Below are 20,660 nucleotides of genomic sequence, written 5' to 3'. Positions count from 1 at the left end.
ATACCATAATACTTATCTGGAATACGTATATGACGTGGATTTTAAACAGGTACATTCTGGAATTTTTATAATTAAATTAAATAATTTAAATAATATTTAATCAAAATAATCTGAACCTTGATTACTATAGCGTACACATTGTATTAATTTCTAAACATATAAAACTAAATATACTAAAAGAATATTATTACCAATTTGAAAGAGGCACAAATATTTTATTAAAAGTATGTCGGTGTGATTGAGTTGTAAAATTGCGTTGTAGAAACTTTTATTATTATATTTAGATCACCTGATAGTTGAAATTTCATTATTGAGAATTAACGAAGTTAGGAGTTAGTGGGTGTAAGTAGCAGAGCACCGTCGGCACATGAGTAGTGTTATTTCGTTATATATATAAAAAATCCCCAAAACTATGTTGAATTGGAAGTATGTTATAACTATCAAAAATACGTAATTACTCTAATTCGTTTTTCAAAAATTTTATTTGTCTGCTACCGGTCTATCACATAATTATTTGACTATGTTTACAGGACAGTAAGTACAATAGATGGTCTCATCACACGAGGCAATCACTTCCAGACAACTATATAACCAGTATAAATATTTAATGTTTATAATTTTTAATAAAAATAAAAAATTGATACTAAGTATTATATATATATATATATATATATATATATATATATACACGACTTTGTTAAGGTTGCCGGAAAGATGTATGAACCGCTTCAAAAGGTTTTATTCTAAACCCGTAGAGGCATATGTCCACCAGAAAGCGTGAGGAACGGTTGAAATGATTTTAAGGTTTGGTATAATACGTTAGTGTTCGAGTTTAAAAAAAAAGTTTCTCATATCGTACCTGATCATGTAAAGCGTCGATCTCCCTGCCTTCAAAAGTCCAAATTATGTTGTCGATCCTCGGAACAGAAAACGCCGCACATTCAATATTCACACTGTCTCCTTGAGACCCAAATTGTGTTTGATTGGAGATAATTTTAGGTGGTCCTAAAAGAAATTGTATTCTGTTATCGCTTTGTCGCACAAATTGAATGAAATGCGGGAATAAACATTTCGCACGGAATACGGTACAGTCGGATTATAATTTAAGGTAATCACAAAACAAGGTAACGAATAAAAATTTTCGATGAAGATTTTCTGAAATATAAGGTTGAAGTAACTTTATGTTTAAATAATTTCTAATACGACAAAAATTATAATTAAACATAATTATCATCAGACACAGGACTTCCAATCATAGAAAAAGGATTTCCATTTTATTCCCTAATTTCGATAAAACCAGTAGAAAGTACTTAACAAATCAGATTTAAGCTAAGCAAAAGTTGGAAAATTTGTAAAACTTTTTCCTAACCTTTAGTTTTTTACTTAAACGCTAATGTCTTATTTCGTTGTTCACTCATTGATATTAATATCTACATAGGCCCATTTACAGTAACCACTTGTATATGTTATGAAAAAAATGCCTGTAGAGCCTATTTTGATAAAAACTAGAATCACTTTGGACTCGCCTATAATGACATCATCACTATCGTTCAGCCGATAGACTTACACAGCAAGATATAGGCCTCCTCCAAGCGACCTCTCGCATATAATGACATACTTAAACTAAGATACACGGGTTCCAAACGCGTTCTAACTCGAGAATGAAAGCGACTCGACCAATTACGCTATTTTTACACTCTTATTTGTTAATTTACGTGGAAGGTTTGTGTAAATAGGAAATATTTAAGCAAAATAGTACAAAAAATACTTTTTTCCTTATTCGGATAGCATAGTAAAATATAGCACTTCCTTATTATCAAAAATAACTGTTAATCAAAACTAAAAATGCGTTTTAAGGTCTAATCGAATAAAAACAATTTCATAAATCCTAACAATATTATCACATTATTACTAAAGTCATGTGAGGTACAAAATCGAAAACTTATATGTGTAAGTTAAAGTTAACGATACTTAAATTAAAAGACATTGAAACAATTAATATAATCGTCCCTCTTCCAAGCCAGCAAGCTATTAATAAAATTCTTAGATACTAAAGAGTTTTTAATGCGTTAAATAAACTTAATTGAGATCGATAAGAAAGAATTTATTTCAAATGCCAGTGTTACGCCGCTATAGCAACGGGATCAAATCACGTAATTCATGAACTTCGCCAGTCATAATAGAGGTATCCCCTTTTTAATGTAAATTAATTATCGAGAACTTATTAAACTCTCATTAAAGTGTTCTTAATCCGATCATCCACGGAATACTAACACGGCATTAATATTCGACCTGTGTTCGAAATTTGACTATTAATTTGTCTTAATGTTGCCGAGATATTCCACTTTCCTGCTATAATGAAACGTGTTTCATTATTATATAAAACGGGACGTTAATAAACATCTTTTTACTTCATAAATGTTAAACCAAAAAAACGCCTACAACCATAATTCAACTAACCATGCATACTTCCTAATTCTGATTGGATACTTATCATGGATACATGAGAAACAGTATAGGATTTCTGAAGATTTTACAGTAACGTCTTCAACATTTGACTTATTCTTATTATTAACAACATTGTTTAGTAACAGAATTTGCTATTGTGTGAGGAAAAAGTATACATAAAAATCAGATCTATGGTGAAGTAAATCGAGCTGATCAACGAAATGACTAGGAATAAATTATCTTTAGTAAATGCAGAGGAGAGGTTTAAAAGCGGTATAACTCTTTATAACCAGTTGAATGTTTTAAAGCTGTGAAAAGCATCTTTAAATGACTTTAACAAGGTCACTTAAACACCTTGTGGGTTATTGTACTAAATTGTGCTCATCAGTGCGCTTCGGTACTAGTATTAGACAAGATTCAATATGTTGTAAGAAATGTATTGTTTTAGTAGTCATTGTCATTATTTCAGCAGTAAGACGTCCACTGTTGGACATACACCTTCCCTGTAGATTTCCAATAAGATACAACGACGTGCATTCAATCGTTTTCTCTCATAGACGCCCACTGCAAGGCATAAGCAAAGATGTATATTGGTGATATGCCATAATAACTACACGAGGCAAGTGGATTAGCAATCGCAATATTATATTAGAGTAGTCAGAGGACGCAGCTGCTAATTCTCTGGAAACATGTTTTATGAGCAATTATATAAGATTGTACGCCGGTAATAGAACCTGCGATCTACAATCACAAGTCACATACATCTACCTCTGGGCTACCACTGCCTTCATTCAGAGTAGATGTCGCAAACTCAGAAAAAAAATTACGTAAATAAAATTAACACGAATTTATATTCATTTTTCGGATTTGACAACTAACAAGTTTGATTAAATAAATCCTATTTTTTTTATTTATTACCCTTAAATATTTAGAGGGAGGCCGTATACTGCGACCTTCAGAAGGAATTATCATAATATATGAATGAATAATGCGACTTGCGTTTGACACGGTAGCTTTTAAACTAATGAAGGGCTGTGGAGGCGTGTGTATTACGAGAGATTAATATTGGTGTGATAGTACGGAAGTGCGTCTGTGTGAGTGCCCATTGTGTGTTTGACACGGTGACCGAAACATTCGCCTAATATCGATTAGTAGCTCCGGATAATGGATGAAGGAAGTTATTACGTTACAACATTCGCAGATAAACTTTATTAAATATTATGTTTAAAACACAATAGTTATAATGCACGCGGTGGCTTATTTACATTGAAAGTTGCATAACAATACTAACTCTATCATTTAATTTATAATTATTTACATGAATCACACGACAGGTGCACACACCTTACTACTCCACACTGGACTAAACACACAAACACACACAACTGCTCTTTCGATTGATCAGCTGATGGCGGTCTGAAGGAGGGTCATGTTTGTAAATCTGTGTTTAGCCCACTAAATGATTCTTATCACAGAATCATGACTTATTTCACAGTACAACGACACACATAAATTGCACGTACTAAAATTCTCTTTTAACGTTTTTGGTGTTGGTTTGTGTATTTAGTTTTAACTTTTTAATTGGATTGTTATGTCATGAGACAGCAATAACTGAGATTTGCATTATTTTATTATTTACTATTAGACTTTATGGATATATAAATAATATAAAAGATGTAAATACAGTATTCATTCTTGATAAACGGTTAAATACTGTAAAGTTAAATGCATCCGACCAGTGGCAGTAGTAGGGGACTGAAACATACAATCGTAGGACGCATCAGCGATTCGTGGGATAAAATATTATTATATAATTCGCACTGTGTATTAATTATATGGGATTGCCACTAATCATAAACAAATTTCCAAAGGATGGGCAGCAACATCTATCATACTATAAGTAGCAAAAACAACAACGATGTCGATTTACTCTATATATTCCCTTTATTATTTGTCAAGCCACAAAGTGACACGATATTATTAGGTCAGAAATTGAACCCGCCAGCTGGCCCACAAACGGGTCTATTGAAAATCTTAAGGGAAGATCTATATCAAGCAGTAGACATCATACGGCTAAAATGGTTATGATTATTTCTACGTATTACTGACTTTTTGTCTTAATATTTGTTTGTTTTTACTTTTGATAGTAGATTCAACTAGGAGAACTGGCTAGTTGTAGCTTTAACATTTGCAGTAATGTTTTTCGTATATATTCGTGTTTTCTATATTTTACAAAAATGAAATTAAAATTATTTGTTTGTTTTGTGCTTTAAACTAATATTTTTCTATAGCTACCAAACTCTTTATTTTTGGATTTACGAATCAAAATGACATCGTCATGACAAAAATAACAATGAAAAAATTATTACACGCCCGTAAAATCGCGGAAAATTGCTAGTATCAAACAAACCCCACATTAAACCTTCACATTTAAAACACAAACAGCAATTCATAGTATTTGTTAAAGGGAAATAAGTCAAGGACATTTTCTTTATTGTTAATGAAGGGAAATGTCCCATATCGGCCACCATAATGCGTTCTTGGAAATTAACCGTACATTGCCGCTTCGTAATGTAATTAATTAATGAGAAAAAGCACCGCCTATTTGTTATATAGTACGTATTTTATTTTCACATAACAAATACGACCGGCCTTTTGTGCGTACAAAATGTTAGAAAATTAAATATCATGTTTTGCTTTGAGTTATATTTTTAATGAAAAATACTTACTTGCGAAATTTACGGTGAACTTAATAAATAATGTTATAGACGTAACTGTGTTCTTTCATAAATATGGGATACGGAAATTTTATTATTAATTACAGAGATTATTATTTATATAATACCATAACATGGTAGACATTTATGTGTAAAATACTATTACATGATAGGCATATTCTGTTTAAAAATACTTGCAAATTTTTTCTTTATTTAACCGCGTTTAACGTTGGCCCTTGCATATTCGCCATCAGGTGATAAGAATGGTTCAGTTCGGCACTTTTTTGGTTTCAGAAGGAAAATCTTTAGTCAAGATATTGTCTCTGGTGGGAGGACAGGAAGATGTGGAGTTCATAACACCTTAAACCCACTCACTTTTGCGTGATGTGAGCGACTCCGGTAACTCCATTAGAAACTTGAGTTATAGCGGACATGTATTGACTAAATCTCCTACGAGGTTCCTATAGAAGTTCTTCATGGCAAAGCTTCCTGGAGAATTACCCAGAGGCCAAGGAGAACTAATGTAGGGGGCACTAGCAAAAACAAGCTCTTCACAGTCTTCTGCTGCTGATCTGTCGATCTTTCCGTCTTTGATTCTGCCTCAAGCAATAATTCGTCTAAAGAATCATATCATCTATAATATCCAAATAAACCCACCGTGGTGGGATCCAAGGATGACAGAGAACGCGGTGTATTTCAATGCAAGGCCGACACATAATTGTCAATTACACGCATGCGTATTAGTTACCTCTGCATCACTCTGGATTGATTAGTGGTGAATACATATAGGGCATTAAATTGCTTTTACACATGTGTGTATAGTGTGAAAATAAAATTGTAAATAATGGCTACATTTATTATATCAAAGTTCTAATATATTTTTAATTGTATAAAAACATTGATATTATATATATATATATATATATATATATATATATATATATATATATATATATATATATATATTTCACAATTTAATAATTAATTTTTGCCACGGGGACGTAAAATTTAACAAAGTTGACGAATACCGTCTGCCCATTGGTATTTACAGCTTCACTTCACTTTAATACCTCGTAATTTCAAACTGATGGCCGCTGAATGCAGGCCGCTTCAGATTGAAAATTTACAGGGGAAACCTATGTCTAGCAGGACGTTTTATGGCTGAAATGATGATGACGAATGATGATATTTTTATTTAATTTTTCTTTGAGTTATTTTTAAAAGGCTTATTTTACTTAATATGTAGCAGCAGAAATATGTACTTAAAAAAAACTTACCTTTTATATAAATAGATGCTTCAGCTTCTATTTCTGGATAGCCTTCGATATTAGCTTTACAAATGTAGCTTCCGATTGTGTGTGTATCAACTGTCAGTGTTAAATTCACAGTTGTACCGACGCGCTGCAACAAAAAGACGTTTTTTTTATTAATTAAGACCTTATTTCTTTATTTTTTTTTATTTATTATGATTCGAACAAACACAAATAAAATATACACGATATCTCTCAGACAATTGTAGAGACGCAGATCGGTAAATGTTTACGGTATTACAGTACATATCTTTATGATGTTTTTGAATTATATTGGAATTCATTCTATAAATATATTTAAAAAAATCTTCCTTATTACAGTGTGAAGAATTTTAAGTGATTTTTAAGCTTAGTATTTAATTACTCCATTATTTTATTAATGACTTTACACTTTTATTATTCATTTACACTTTTTTACACTACAGACAATAACTAAAAATTAAAAAAGAATAAAGAGACATGTCAAATAGAGGTACCAGAGGCGTACTCATCGCTCGAGGCGATCTCTACCAGACAATCTTTGAATGGAGATGGGAGACATGAAGGAGAGGTCAGTTTAAGGTGTGCATACGTACAAACATATACATTACCATACACACATACGTATATGCAAACATACTAATGTAAATGTATAGGTTCTTTGTTATCTATTAATAAAATACGTTTGGAACTCACGTATCTTTAAGTTGAAGGATGTTATTATTAGAGAACTCAATCTCATTCTAGTTTATATCAAACTGGACTATTCCGACATTTTTCTCATGACTTACAACAAGAGTTAGTTGTAAAGAATCGTACGTGGGTAATCATATGAATAAATTAATAAATCGAATGTTATTAACCCAGTTATGTTGCCAGCGATCACATTTGGATCCGAGACGTGGTCGCCACGGGCCTCATAAGAAGGCTCAAGGTATTTCAGAGAGCAATAGAGAGAGGTATGGCCGGTGTTTCGCGATTTCAAATCAATTAAATTTAGAAACCAAAGTGACCAACGTAGTTCGAAAAATTGCACTTCTGAAGTAGCAAGAGGCGGGGCATATCGCTTGTGCAACTGATGGCCGTAGGAGTCGAAAGGTTCTCATGTGAAGACCAAAAGCCGGTAGATATGACGTGGGTGGGCCCACCACTACGTGGATCGACGACATAGTTAAAATCGCGGGAAATTATCGTAGCGATCTTTGGGGGAAGTTACCTTACATGGGCGTCTATTGGCTGAAAAAAATAAGAATCTAGTTGTACTGAATCAGTATAATAAAGTTTGCTAATTTTTCAAACAGACGCAGCCCATAGTCTATTACGACTTTTGTCTTCACGAATGTACCTTGATAAACCCTTGACAGCGAGATAATATTTTAGAAGATTGGTTCGGCATTCGTTGATATTCTTTTACACTTTGAATAATATGTAGTGATTAGATGTGCATGTCATGAGTAGAATGAAAAACATCGATACTATCTAGCCCTATTACATACGATAATTTTCCAAATGTTAACTGAAGTGAACGATGTTAAAGCATAATACATTATTTACACAACAATAGCTGTCGGGAAACATCACAGTTCTGTTAAATTGATATTCATATAAAGATATGCATATAAAGAATTCGTTACATCCGATTTTGGTCGAATCTTAAGTCGTAATGCGTTGGTAAATGTTATCTGAACGCTCGCTTCCCACAATTTGACTAAAATATACATATATTGCTACAGTGTAGGCGTATGGAACTTTGTCTCGAATTATCAACATAATAACGAGAGTTATATTCTGTTCCGTTAAATATTATACGAAATATCTTTATTGATGGCTCTTAAAAATAAAACTAGCAATTGCCTTTATACTCATAACCTCTAAGAGTTCGTGTAAACATGACACCGTTTCATTAATCTTAACTTTACATGAAACGTTTATGAAAATTATCGAAATGTAACAATGTTCTTAAACATTTTAATAATTATGAATATCTAATATATAAAATTCTCGTGTCACGGTGTTCGAACTTGAACTCCTCTGAAACGGCTTGACCGATTTTTACCAAATTTAATATGCGTATTTAGTAGGTCTGAGAATCGGCTACTATCTATTTTTCATACCCCTAAGTGATAAGGGTTGTTCACCCTTAAATTTTTTTTTTATTTTTTGACGAATTTTTTTGTTTTTATTTTTTTATGATACAACATACAAAAATACATACAACCCTAAATTTTCACCCCTCTACGATCAACCCTTATTTTTAAATTGAAAATTAAAAATATTTTTTTTGCAAAACAACGTTTGCAGGATCAGCTAGTAATATATAATAACTTATATATTCTCCAACAATTAGATTGTACAGCGTACTCAACGAACTCAATGCTAAATCGCCTTGCCTTCACATAATTAGTAAATCTTTGTACAGATTCCGAATAGAAGCTTCGACAAATTTTCTTGGTTGCTCAATTGTGTATATTATTCTATTACTATTTTTATCTTTTTTAAAGCCGATAGACATCCACTGCGAGGTACGATGTCTGGTCATGTGTTGCCTACATCTAACAACTTCCTGCGACTTTAGCCTTGTCTTCGATCCACATAGTTGGAGACCTACCCACACCGCGTCTACCGGTTCGTGGTCGCTAATCAAGAACCTTTCGAATCCAACGGTTATACGGCCATTATACGAGCGATATGCCCCGCCCACTTACGTCAGGCGAGCAATTCTCTGGTATTCGCGTATTTTCTATACGCGATAACCATATTCACCTTTACAATGATATTCGTCGATATGAACCATGAGAATTTACATATAGTTAGAATTAAATGACATTTTTTTTCGTTTCATTACTAATTATACGTAAATAATTTCAGAGCGCATATATAACGTTGATCTTAACGTAAACGTAATGTGTGTATATATATATATATGTATATATATGTATATATATGTATAACCTATTTAAACAATCTTTTGCCACATTTATGTAGTTTAAGCAGGTCAAGACTTCTAAAATATTGTAGCGCCACAGGAAGTCGATAAGTATGTTTATGTTGCCACTGCAATGAATGTACTCTTTTTCTTACTCCGTCTTTATTTTTCTCTCACTTTTTTTCGCCCTCTCCTTCTAATAATCATCATCATGTCAACAGGTACACTTATATTTGAAATAACAAATCTCATTATAGATCTAAATCGAAGATACATATGCTAACCTAAAACTAAATTTATAATAAAGCTGTTTAAAATTTTATTAGTAACTTCACATCAAGGTCAAAACATGTCAATCGTAGCGGACTTGCTTGTTTTTATAAAAGCTTTTTTCTCTTTTAAGTTTAAAAATAATGATTAACTTTCTTACAATGTTTTGATCTTCTTCCCGATGGAGCCACACAATTTCCGGTTTCGGATGCCCGTCGACGTCACAGCTCAGTGTCGCAACTTTTCCGATCTCCGCCGCCACGTCTTTCGGTAAGTTTCTAAATTTTGGAGCGTCTACAAAATAATTCTCTTTTAGTATTTAACATCTGTTTATCTCTTTAATATTTAATCAAACAATTTATTTACGATAACGATATTAACGTTACGTTATTAACGGTTGAATGTATAGCTCATTTGTCAGCAAAACTCGTTAACCCTTAAAAGCCTAGATTTTCAATTTTGATACTAATCTTTTACACCGAATGTTCACATTACTATTAGTTTTTTTATAGGTTGGCTGTACGAATTTTACTGTTGTATAATATTCTTTCTAACGAAATTAAAAAAAAAAAAACTATTTTTCTCTTCATCTAGACCCTCAAGCAAACATAGTAATATTAAAAAAAATCACTTTCGTAAATCAGGCTATTAAGGGTTAAAGCTTTTACACCTATTTCCAATGACTTAGTATAAAGTGATCATTCTAAAATATTTTACGTAAACATATTTTTTTATTTACAAAGTCTACAGTAAACAACAATTAATTTTAATAGATTGAAATTTGAATTTTATTAACGGCTTTTCTTACTTTATTATCATTACGTTATTATTCATGAAACCGTTTATTTTTGTATACGGTGTAACTATAAAAATGAAAAAATTAAGGTGTCTATTTGTAATATTTAAATAGCCGTTCTTTATTACCTGCTTATAAATATATACGGTACATGTATTGAAATGTTTTTTTTTTTATCTGCCAGTCTGTTTGTTCTGGCTAATCTCTGAAATGACTTGACCGATTTAAATAGGACTTGTAGTGGCAGGTAGCTTATGTAATAAAAAGAAACTTAGGCTACTGTTATTTTAGAAATATTCTTTCACGATAAAAAAAAAAACTAAATAAAATTTTTTTTCTCAAATTCCGCGCGAACGACGTCGCGGGCAGTTAGTCATACATAAATTGTCAGCAAATAATATATACATTCACTCCTTTAAAGATTTTCACACACATAACACAACACAAAGATTACATTAAACTTTATTTTGAGCACTGAAATTTCCTGAATTATCAGACTGTCTTTATTAAATCTCCGATATATATAACAAAAAAATTATGTTATGACTTACATGCAATCTCTAATGTTTCAGACTCCTGGCTTGCACCAACTTCATTCTGTGCTGAACATGTTAGAACCATACCCTTATGATCCTTTGTTATATTCTTAATAACCTAAAAAAAAAAAAAAACAAATTGGATAATAGCTTTTTTATTCAAACAATACTGTAAAATCAAATTCACTCCTATAATCAAAATACACGTTACGTGTTTTGTTTCAAATTGTCAGGCTTGAACAAGATGACAGCACTCTCAAGTACAGAGCTTAGCAAGATAGGATTTAGCTAAACCGTCTGGCTAAGACGTCAGGCGCTCTTAGCTCAATAGAATTATATATTCTACGTATATCGTATATACAATGAGATGCACTCAAGAAAGCAAAATAGATTCTTAATGTTTCGATAAGATAAACTCAACGAATATATACTACACTATTTTTGACAATTTTTTTGGGTATGGCACGCATTCATAGAGCTTGCTTTTGTTTCATGTAGCTGGATATCAAGAATTATACATATAACTTGAAAAACCAAAAAAAAACAGTCAAAGTAGGTCTACTATGTATAACAACAAAAAAGTCAATAGAGGTCGTTTATAACGAACAAAATCCTTCAAGCAGAACCGTTGTGCTAGACGTATCTGACGTATCTATTGATTATAATATTTTTTGTCCAATTCGTAATAATGGTTCTTTGTTATTATCAAGTAGTGATTCCAAAATGGATTTTCATTCCTTTTTAAATTTGAATTTTTTATAATTTTCACTGTACACTATAATTTTCTATAATTATGTGTGATATTTTATTTTTATAAATATATATGTAGTGCAGATTTAATTATTAATTATCTTGTTTTTTAATTTTTTTATGTCCCCAAATATACCATAACATATGACATGAATTTTTGTATAAGATTTTTTGTCTGCTTTTGTATAGAACATATCTATCGTGTATAAAAGAGACTTGAGTGTATTACCGTTTTATTCATTTATCTATATAAATTAAGTATTTATTGATCATCAAGGCTATACAACCCGAAAAAAAGAACAAATCAAATGCTATATATGTATAGTAAATTATATAAAAGAAAAATCGTATACTGTATGTTCAAACAAGAAGCACAATAGGCGGGTTTATCCCAAAAAGTCTTTCTTCCAGACAATATTAACCACTTTGTTACGTTGAATGATTTTAATGAATAAATATATTTTTCATTCCAATAGACATTTACACGTTCTTTCTGCCAATTACTTTAACAATATAGTATCAAAGTAAATATTTTATACTACCACCAGAATACTGATCTGCTAAGAAGATTCGACAAGGAAGTTACTCTTTTTAAATAAAATTTAACAATGCTTGATGTATACTTTACACATTAATCGTGTAAATGAGTCACACAAGTTTCACGTATTTAAATCAATTATTATTGGGTTACATTTTCAAAACAGTTATGTTTTAACTTTAAAACGGTTTATCATATAATTTTTTCTTTATATCTATTGTCATGATGTGGATGGTTAGGCCTATTTCTGGATACATTAACTGTTATTGATCTCAAGTTTATTGCAGAACTAAGTTACTGTACCTAGCTCAGATGTTATATCATATGTAATATGTAAAAATAAAATCATTTTAATTATTTAAAAGAAATTTTAAGTAGTATACCGTTGTATAAGACTTATGGTAAATACTATAATATTTTATATAAAAATGCTACATTATGTAAATACAAAATTTAGAAGTCAAAATATATTTACCAATTCCGAACTGTTTCCTATCAGTACTCCATCTAGGAACCATTTGTAGGTTAAGTCAGATGGATACGCGTCTACTTTGCATTCTGAAACAATTAATTATTATTAACTTTTGTTATAAATAATTATTTTTAAAAAATCTTTAATATATATTTATATTTCTATGTATGTTTTTATATCTTAAACTGCAATTCAATTAATCTTTTCCTCTAAATCAAATATGAATCGACATGCACAAGCAAATTAATAAATAGAATTTATCTCTCTGTTAGATTTTGGCAATGTGCTCTTATATCAATATTTTCTTGAAAAAAATTCATGGAGATTTAAAAAGTGTAGTTTGTTGGTGTGAAGATAAAGTATACTCACCGATGACAAGGTCTTCACCATCAGCTACTATTCCTCTCTTGCCCGTCTTTTTCACTAACTTGACTTTAGGACCGTATTTAACCTGTTGATGAAATAAAAACGTAATACGTCACATATGTGTATTATATAAACATGTTATTTACGTTACTATAAATAAGGCTCAGCTTCCTGTAATAAGGTAATATTTAGTGTTTTCTCGATTACCGTAGTAAAATACATCAACTGGATGACTGAATTGTGATTTTATTATTTAATACAAAAAGTAGATCATCTTCAAATAACTTAATATCAAATCTAGACTCTGCGCAATATAACCAGCATTCATTTTAGCTACATGACCCTTAGACAAACTTTGACAAACTTCTGGTCGTAGGAAAAACGCCTGAACAATCAAGTCAATACAGGGACTCCCTGTTACCATTAAAAAGGCAGAGAGTACGATGCCATGAAATACCTCGCCGTCAATACGGTCAAAGACGGACACAACCTATTAATGAAGAATCGATTGAGAAGAATATTCAATACATAAATTGTACTGTGGACATTATACTGTAGTTTAGAAACGATTTCAACGTAATAATTTAAAAAATAGACAGGAAGAGATATAAGTTTAAACATAAGTCTTTGTAACAAAACAATATAAATCTTATATAATCAACGATATATTTCGTTTCCAGCGGCACGTCTCTATTTGCTCCGACATAGTAATTATTTTTTAACAAAGATGACAATAAATAGGTTTATGGGCCTCTTCAATAATAACCATTACACCCGGGAGGCAATAAACGAAATTCATTGCATCGGACTCTAAAAAAAAAAACGCATAAATAAAGGGATAGAAGCGAAACCGGCTAAGCCATAAACTCACCGAATAATAAATGAGAGACAGTTTTTGAACTGAATTTTTAATAGCTCTCACTGCGGACTAATCTATTGGCTTTATAGCTTTGTTTTACTTGAAAATGAATGGGGAAAATAAATGTTCTGTCGTGATCGCGGAGCAAATTAAAATTTACGCATGCGACGGTGCTCGTAAAAATTCGTTATCAAAATTTTGGGAATATGCCCCACTCGTCTAAATGAATGTAATAGGACCTCCTTAATACAAAAATGCATATGGCACCTTCATTTTCACTATAAAAACGGATTCGGTTTTTGAAATGTAATCTATTTTGATTAAAAGAATTTTTTATTTAAATGTTGATGTGATGCTGTAATGCAATTAGGCACAGTTAGTAAATTTATAATTTTATTTAAATACCCACAAGGTTACCTGCAATTTATAGTTACCAAAAAAAGTTTTTTCATTGCATGTGTAAGTGATGCCATGAAAAAAATATATTTACGTAGTTTTCTCTGTTATATATATATAAAAATATTTTAAAGTTAGTAGCTTTGTCAACTCTGTACTGTAATTGGTAATAAACATATTTATTAATTTTCATCAATAGTTTTTAGTTTTGAGATTGATATTTATGGATTCCGCGGGTCTGAGGTGGAGATGGCGTTCATTCTAAACCTTGGTTTAGATATTAAAGTTCGAGGGCTCCTTCAGGACCCTCGACTCGGGCCTGGGTTAGGGAGGCCACCAAGCTAATACATCGCTTCAGTGGACGTTCCTTGGAGTGATCTGGCCTAAGGGCCCTCGGGACTTCGTTTTAGGCTGTCACTTGGAACGCGTTTAGCATTTTGACTGAAAAGTACCCGAGAAAGTCGAACATTGACAAATTAAAAGAGTCAATTGAGATATTTTTACAAAATGAACTAAACTGTTTTACCATCATAGCGTGATATTTAAATTTGACTTATGATATTGTATAGAAGTTTTGATATATGAGACGCTCACAATTGCTGTACATTTGATATTCTTTTATATAGACCATGAAGTATAGACCTTGAAGTATTTATCAAAATAACTTAGTAATGAATCGTGACGAGAAATATATAACATACGAAATATGTACAGGCTGCTTATAACCGGTTCTTTAGGAAATCTCTGAGGAGCTCTACATCTAGCCCTGGATGTTCTACAATCTCTCTACGTGGCTCATTGAACGAAAGTATGGTTGCAAATGAGGCCAAAAGTGAGACACTATAAGTCATCATTAGTAATATAAATTGGGTACTTTAAGCACTGTGAGATAGTGAAATAATACGCGAATAATTAAACAAATGTAAAGTTAAAATAAAAACGCTTCGTATTGTTTCCCACTACGGCCACAATATTTTTTTTTATTTAAATCATTTTTACGCGTTCGAATTCAAATTCGAACGCTGATTTGAATTCTCATACCGTCAATGATGTCACTGCAGTCAATGATTTTGACTTTGAGGGATAAATAAATGCATGGGTGGTAGTTAATCTACTCCTGCTAAACTCATATACGTAATTACGTTGAATACCGACCTGTCTCTTTACATATTACTTCTGGCGTTATAAGAATTTATGTAGTACGAAGACCCTTTCCGATGTCATTAATTATTATCTAACGTTAGTTATGAGGAAGGGCCTGGTTTGTTTATCATGCTTTTTTTCCATTGCCCATAAAATAAGAACCCCTTTTACGGGCAACCCAATTACATTTTATGATCTGATGGCCGACGATACCGCTTTGATATTGAGATTGTTCCATTCGCGCATGGGTAACTGGTATATGACCATCTTTCTGACGTAATGTAACGGAGGCTTCCCTTAAATTGCTTTTCAGGGTATCTAAAGTTATGTTTCTTAAGTGTTCTTTTTTAAGAATAAACTCTTATAAGATTGTTGATTCCTTAAAACAATTTTAATTATTGACAGAAAATTGGAAGTACTGTGACCACTATTTATTTATTCGGTTAAGGATCTATAACGAGGAATAAACGATATACGAGTATAATACATACAATGAAGTAACATTTTTAAAATTCACACAGCGACGTGTTACTCAATTACAGGAAACTAAAACACACAAAGCCATATATATCGATAAAATAAATATAAATTCAAATTGATTCGAAATTTAAATTATATAAATACATTTATAATTATCATTTGTAGGAACTCTACTATTGGACGTAAGTTTTCCCAAACATTTTCTGTAGAATCGGTAGGAAGCGATCTGCATCCATCATTTTCTTTAAATTTAACAAGCTCTGGGGGTAGCCTATGTCTAGTAATGCACCTCCTACGGCAGTCTTAAATTAATCAATTTAATTTTTATTTATATAATTAGTGTTATATTAATACATATTAATTACTACTTAACTATATACCAAAAAGGCCAGCGATCTTTTGGAATGAAGAAAAGACTAAGTAACGGGTCACTTTGTTGAGCCTTTTTTTTATAACACTTGTGTTAACGTCTTTGACATATATAAAACCAAATTTATTGATACTATTTAAATAAGTAACCTCATTTATATGGAGAGTCGTCAGTTCGATTCCCGGAATAGAATCTTAGATAATTCATACTTTGTGCGTAACTATATAGGATATCCACTGCTCACAAATAAGTTTTTAAAGGATGGGCAGCAGCATCCTCTGTATACCACTATACCACACTGCGATCGCCGACCCGTCTGCGCGGCGATTATAGTATATATACAGTGGGCATCTAGGGGTTGAAACGTCGAAGTAAACTCATTGGCCAGAGGCTTCACAAGGTCTCTTGATAGCCTCGCAAAGCTAACTCTTCCTTTTGTGAGTGTAATTCAATAAATACACAGTAGCTACATTTTAACATGACCAAAAAATTGAATAAATCTTATAGTAATAAGAGCTAAAGTTTAAAAAGTGTGACTAATGTAAAATTACGTCGCAGGAATCGAACTCCCGACATACGTCGCGAGTCTCAGTCTTTACCGCTGAGATACCATGAGTCGACATTACAAAACAAAAGTAGACTAAACACAAAAACAAACAACTAAAAATATTGTAACATTATTTTAGGAGATACTGTTGATGTATATCGCAGGAATCGAATCTGGGACCTACGGTCGCAAGTCCCGTTCCTAATCACTAGGCTACTGAGGTCATGCTCATGTACATATACAGAAAACATATATTGTTATTCTTTTTAAATTATTACTTTAAAGTTATTCTTTTTAAAGTAGTTTATTTTCTTAGTAGTAAACATTACAAGCTACTAATATATACATACATAATACCTGCCAACCTACACGTGGTAGAATCTCAACGAAACAAAAATAAAGCCTTTCCAGGAGGCAGCTCGTGATCGGAATAGTAATTCCCTTTTAACAGAACTCCAAGGACAATATTTTTTATAATGGTATATCGTATCCATTGATCTGAAAACATTTATTTTATGCGCAATTTCCGTCGTGATCGTCGTCGTAATGTTTTTACGAGACTAAATCGGGCTTACTCTTTGATAATATATCGATAACTTCGTTATATATCTTTTTAAATTAAGTTATTTTAGATTAAATTAATCTAATGGTATGTATCAGTTCTAAGTTAATGTAACAGATTTAATTATTTTTTATCTATAAAAGCTCCGGTAAATTCGGCTGAACAATTTCAAATTGATTATATTGAGTACGTCGGCGTGACCGCGTGGCAATATCACATAACTGTTAAAAATTAATTTGTGTTTTATGGGATGGTCTTGGAGATATTTCTAGTACAATATTATATGTGACTTTTCATGAATGTATATAATAACACACCGGCGGCGAGAGTGAGTTGTCACTTGAATCGCCCGAGCTCTTAGATCAAACATTGTTACGAATATCCGAAGATTCTCCAAAACTGTTTTTATTGACAGTAGAATAATCACCAAAATTATATAAATGATATTATCAATGATAAACCAGATCTGGCTAATCAGAAAGAAAAAAGGCGATCAAAGCATAAAAAGAAAAAGTCGAAGAAATTCGAATCTTTATATATGCATATAAAAGACGCACTGGTCATCTCTTAACTTTCAAAAGCATATTGTTGCCAATTGCCGGTATCTCAGTCAATCATCACACTTATTGAAATAAATTAATCGATTATACGTATAAGTATTGACAACCCGCTTATACATTATCTATTTAACACAAATATATATTCTTCAAAGTATATAATGTTGAAATATCTTTGAAAAAAGACAATTAAAGTGAACGAAACTTAACGTTGATAATTAGAGATAGTATATGAATTTAAGGGTTAACTGAATATTTCCAGCGGAAGGTGTTTATGCTCAAAGCTCTATAGAAGCTTCTGGATTAGTCAGCTGAGTGTAATGGAGATATTATTAGACTAGTAATGGTTTAGTGGGGTGGTAGTTTTAATGAGTGTCTTAGACTTATTTTCGTGGAAAAAGTTGTCTAGTCATCCGCAGTTGTGTTAAGGATACGATTCTTAAGAAGATAGATATTTCTTAAGAAGCCAAGAATAGTTTTTACAGCTGCAAATCAATACCGAGTCATAAAACGTGAACCCATGCATGATTGGAAATGATTTTTTTAGTATTAATCCAGTGAAAATTGACAGTCATCTAGTGCCGTTCTTAATCCGCTGAATTATAAAATATGTTCAATTTTAAAGAGTATGGCACGTTCTTAACGCCATGATAATTAAACTTTTCTGAAACAATTCATAAAATTGGCAGTGAAGAATTTTCGCAAAAATCAGGTGCATGTCTCAATTTATAACTTGGAATAAGGGTTAAAAAAAAATTAATTTGATTATATTAATAAAAAAACAATCACATTAGAGTAATAAGTCTATACGTAATAACATAATAAAATAATAGAGATAATTTTTTTTTAACTGAACATTATGTATAGTACAGTTCAAGTTATAACTTATTTTGTGAAATTAGCAGTAAGTACCATAAATATTCCAAAATGAACTGAGACACGTTTATACAACTACTGTAAGTTATTTCCGATTCACCGCAGATATTGCAACTTAAACTTATTCCGACTTCTTTGGCTCATTGTTAAAACAAACTCTGTTTCCTCACGTGCCCTTGGAATACATAAATAACTGAAACATTCGCGTAGTCCACCCTTTTTTTGTATACGGAATTTGTGAGCTTCAAACACCGACACCTTTGGCAGGGTTCCTACGCAAGGCGGGCACGAGACCGGAATAAATAAACATGCAGAAATCAACATCTGTATGTTGGCTTTATACAGGATGATTGGTTGTAGGTATAACAGCTTTAAAGGCTTGAATATGTAGTCATATAGCTCATTTGTTGTCAATTAATGGTACACCCTCGAATCTAAAGAAAGGTTTCATTAATTAAAAGTAATGTAATGATATGATGGTATGAAAAACGTTTTCAAAATTCGGGTTCAGCATCACATTAGCCGATAGACGCCCATTGCAAGACATGGGTATCTTCCAAAGATCGCAAGGATGACCGAAATTGCGCTGCCCGCATATAGCGAATTTCTACGACCTTGACTGTCTTTGGCTTATCAAGCCTACCTACGCCACATCTATCTGCTTGTGGTCGCCACTATACACGAAGGTAGGAATGCAGTAAATTCTGATCGCTACTAAATAAATTAATTAATGTTTACTATATCTACACACTTTGCACTGCCAGAAAACCTGACGCATTCTGAAGAAAAAAAAATAGTGTAATTTATTTCAGAGTAATTACTTTAAACATGTTTATTGAAAATAGCTACATTCCTTTCTACATTCATTTCAAAGTTTTACACCTATAACAAAGCATTCTGTATATAAAAAATAACCTGTTAGCCATATAATTTGTGTTGTTTTAACCTAAGCGTATAAGTAAAAACTAATTAGCGAACGTCTTAATTAATTCGGCTAATTTTCATATCTTGATTGAGGAACGACGAAAATTCTGACGGCTGGAAAAAATGTAAAGATTACGAAGAAAATAGCATGTAAAATATTTATATGAAATATTTAATCTCAAAAGATAAGGCTTGATCGGTGTTTTAGAACCTTTTTTATTTCCTTAACTCTTAAAAGTTTTCATTGATAGTACAGTTAAAATACAGTAATATTGTTTGCTTTTGCGCGGTTGTTCCACGCTTCGCTTCCCAACTGTTTTACATGATATGTGGCCTGCCTACGACTACTCCGACTTATTAATACACTGGCCTATAGTTACTTTCATTCGCCTACGGATCTCTTAATCGAGCGACTGTAAGCATGCCAATGAAGCTGACAGTAATTTTCTGGCATTAATTGTTAAAATACAGTTTAATAGAAGCAAAAATTACTTAGAAAACTAACCTAACTGAATAACAAAGGAAAAGAAAACTTGAAGTGTGACGAGCTTAACGATTCAGGAGAACCTAGTAACAAAGGCCTTTGGCAAGCAACGGGACGTTAAATAGGACAATTTGCACTGATACAGCATCCGCTAATGACGTCACGGGGTCGTCTTCTGGCGAGGGATGTGACAGTAATGAGGTAAAGCTGGGATACTTGTCAGCCGTTGAGAAAACCATCGGATATATTGTAGACATTAGTAAGCAATTCTATAAAATCGCTTAGAGATGGATTTCCTCGTTTCTTTTTTTAATGTAATTACGAGACATGTGAAATTGGTAGGAAATCCTATGA

General features: G+C 32.0%; 1 protein-coding gene across 1 annotated transcript in view; it reads right to left on the bottom strand.

Moving 5' to 3' along the window:
• Positions 1-20,660, bottom strand: part of LOC137924908 (irregular chiasm C-roughest protein-like) — a 62,715-nt gene that overhangs the window by 17,167 nt on the left and 24,888 nt on the right. Inside the window, exons 7-12 of the mRNA XM_068768302.1 lie at positions 13,112-13,193; positions 12,746-12,828; positions 10,998-11,100; positions 9,811-9,944; positions 6,443-6,566; positions 860-1,005 (exon numbers count right to left, since the gene is read on the bottom strand). Of these exons, the coding sequence (XP_068624403.1) occupies positions 860-1,005; positions 6,443-6,566; positions 9,811-9,944; positions 10,998-11,100; positions 12,746-12,828; positions 13,112-13,193 (672 nt within the window). The remainder of the gene's footprint in view (positions 1-859; positions 1,006-6,442; positions 6,567-9,810; positions 9,945-10,997; positions 11,101-12,745; positions 12,829-13,111; positions 13,194-20,660) is intronic.

This window comes from Battus philenor, unplaced genomic scaffold, assembly GCF_028537555.1.
Source record: "Battus philenor isolate CCGP_79_NKW_IND1 unplaced genomic scaffold, ilBatPhil1.0.hap1 SCAF_25, whole genome shotgun sequence".
NCBI classification, from domain to species: Eukaryota; Metazoa; Arthropoda; class Insecta; order Lepidoptera; family Papilionidae; genus Battus; species Battus philenor.
Note: the sequence above shows the minus strand (reverse complement) of the source record. Positions and strands in the feature narration are given on the sequence as shown.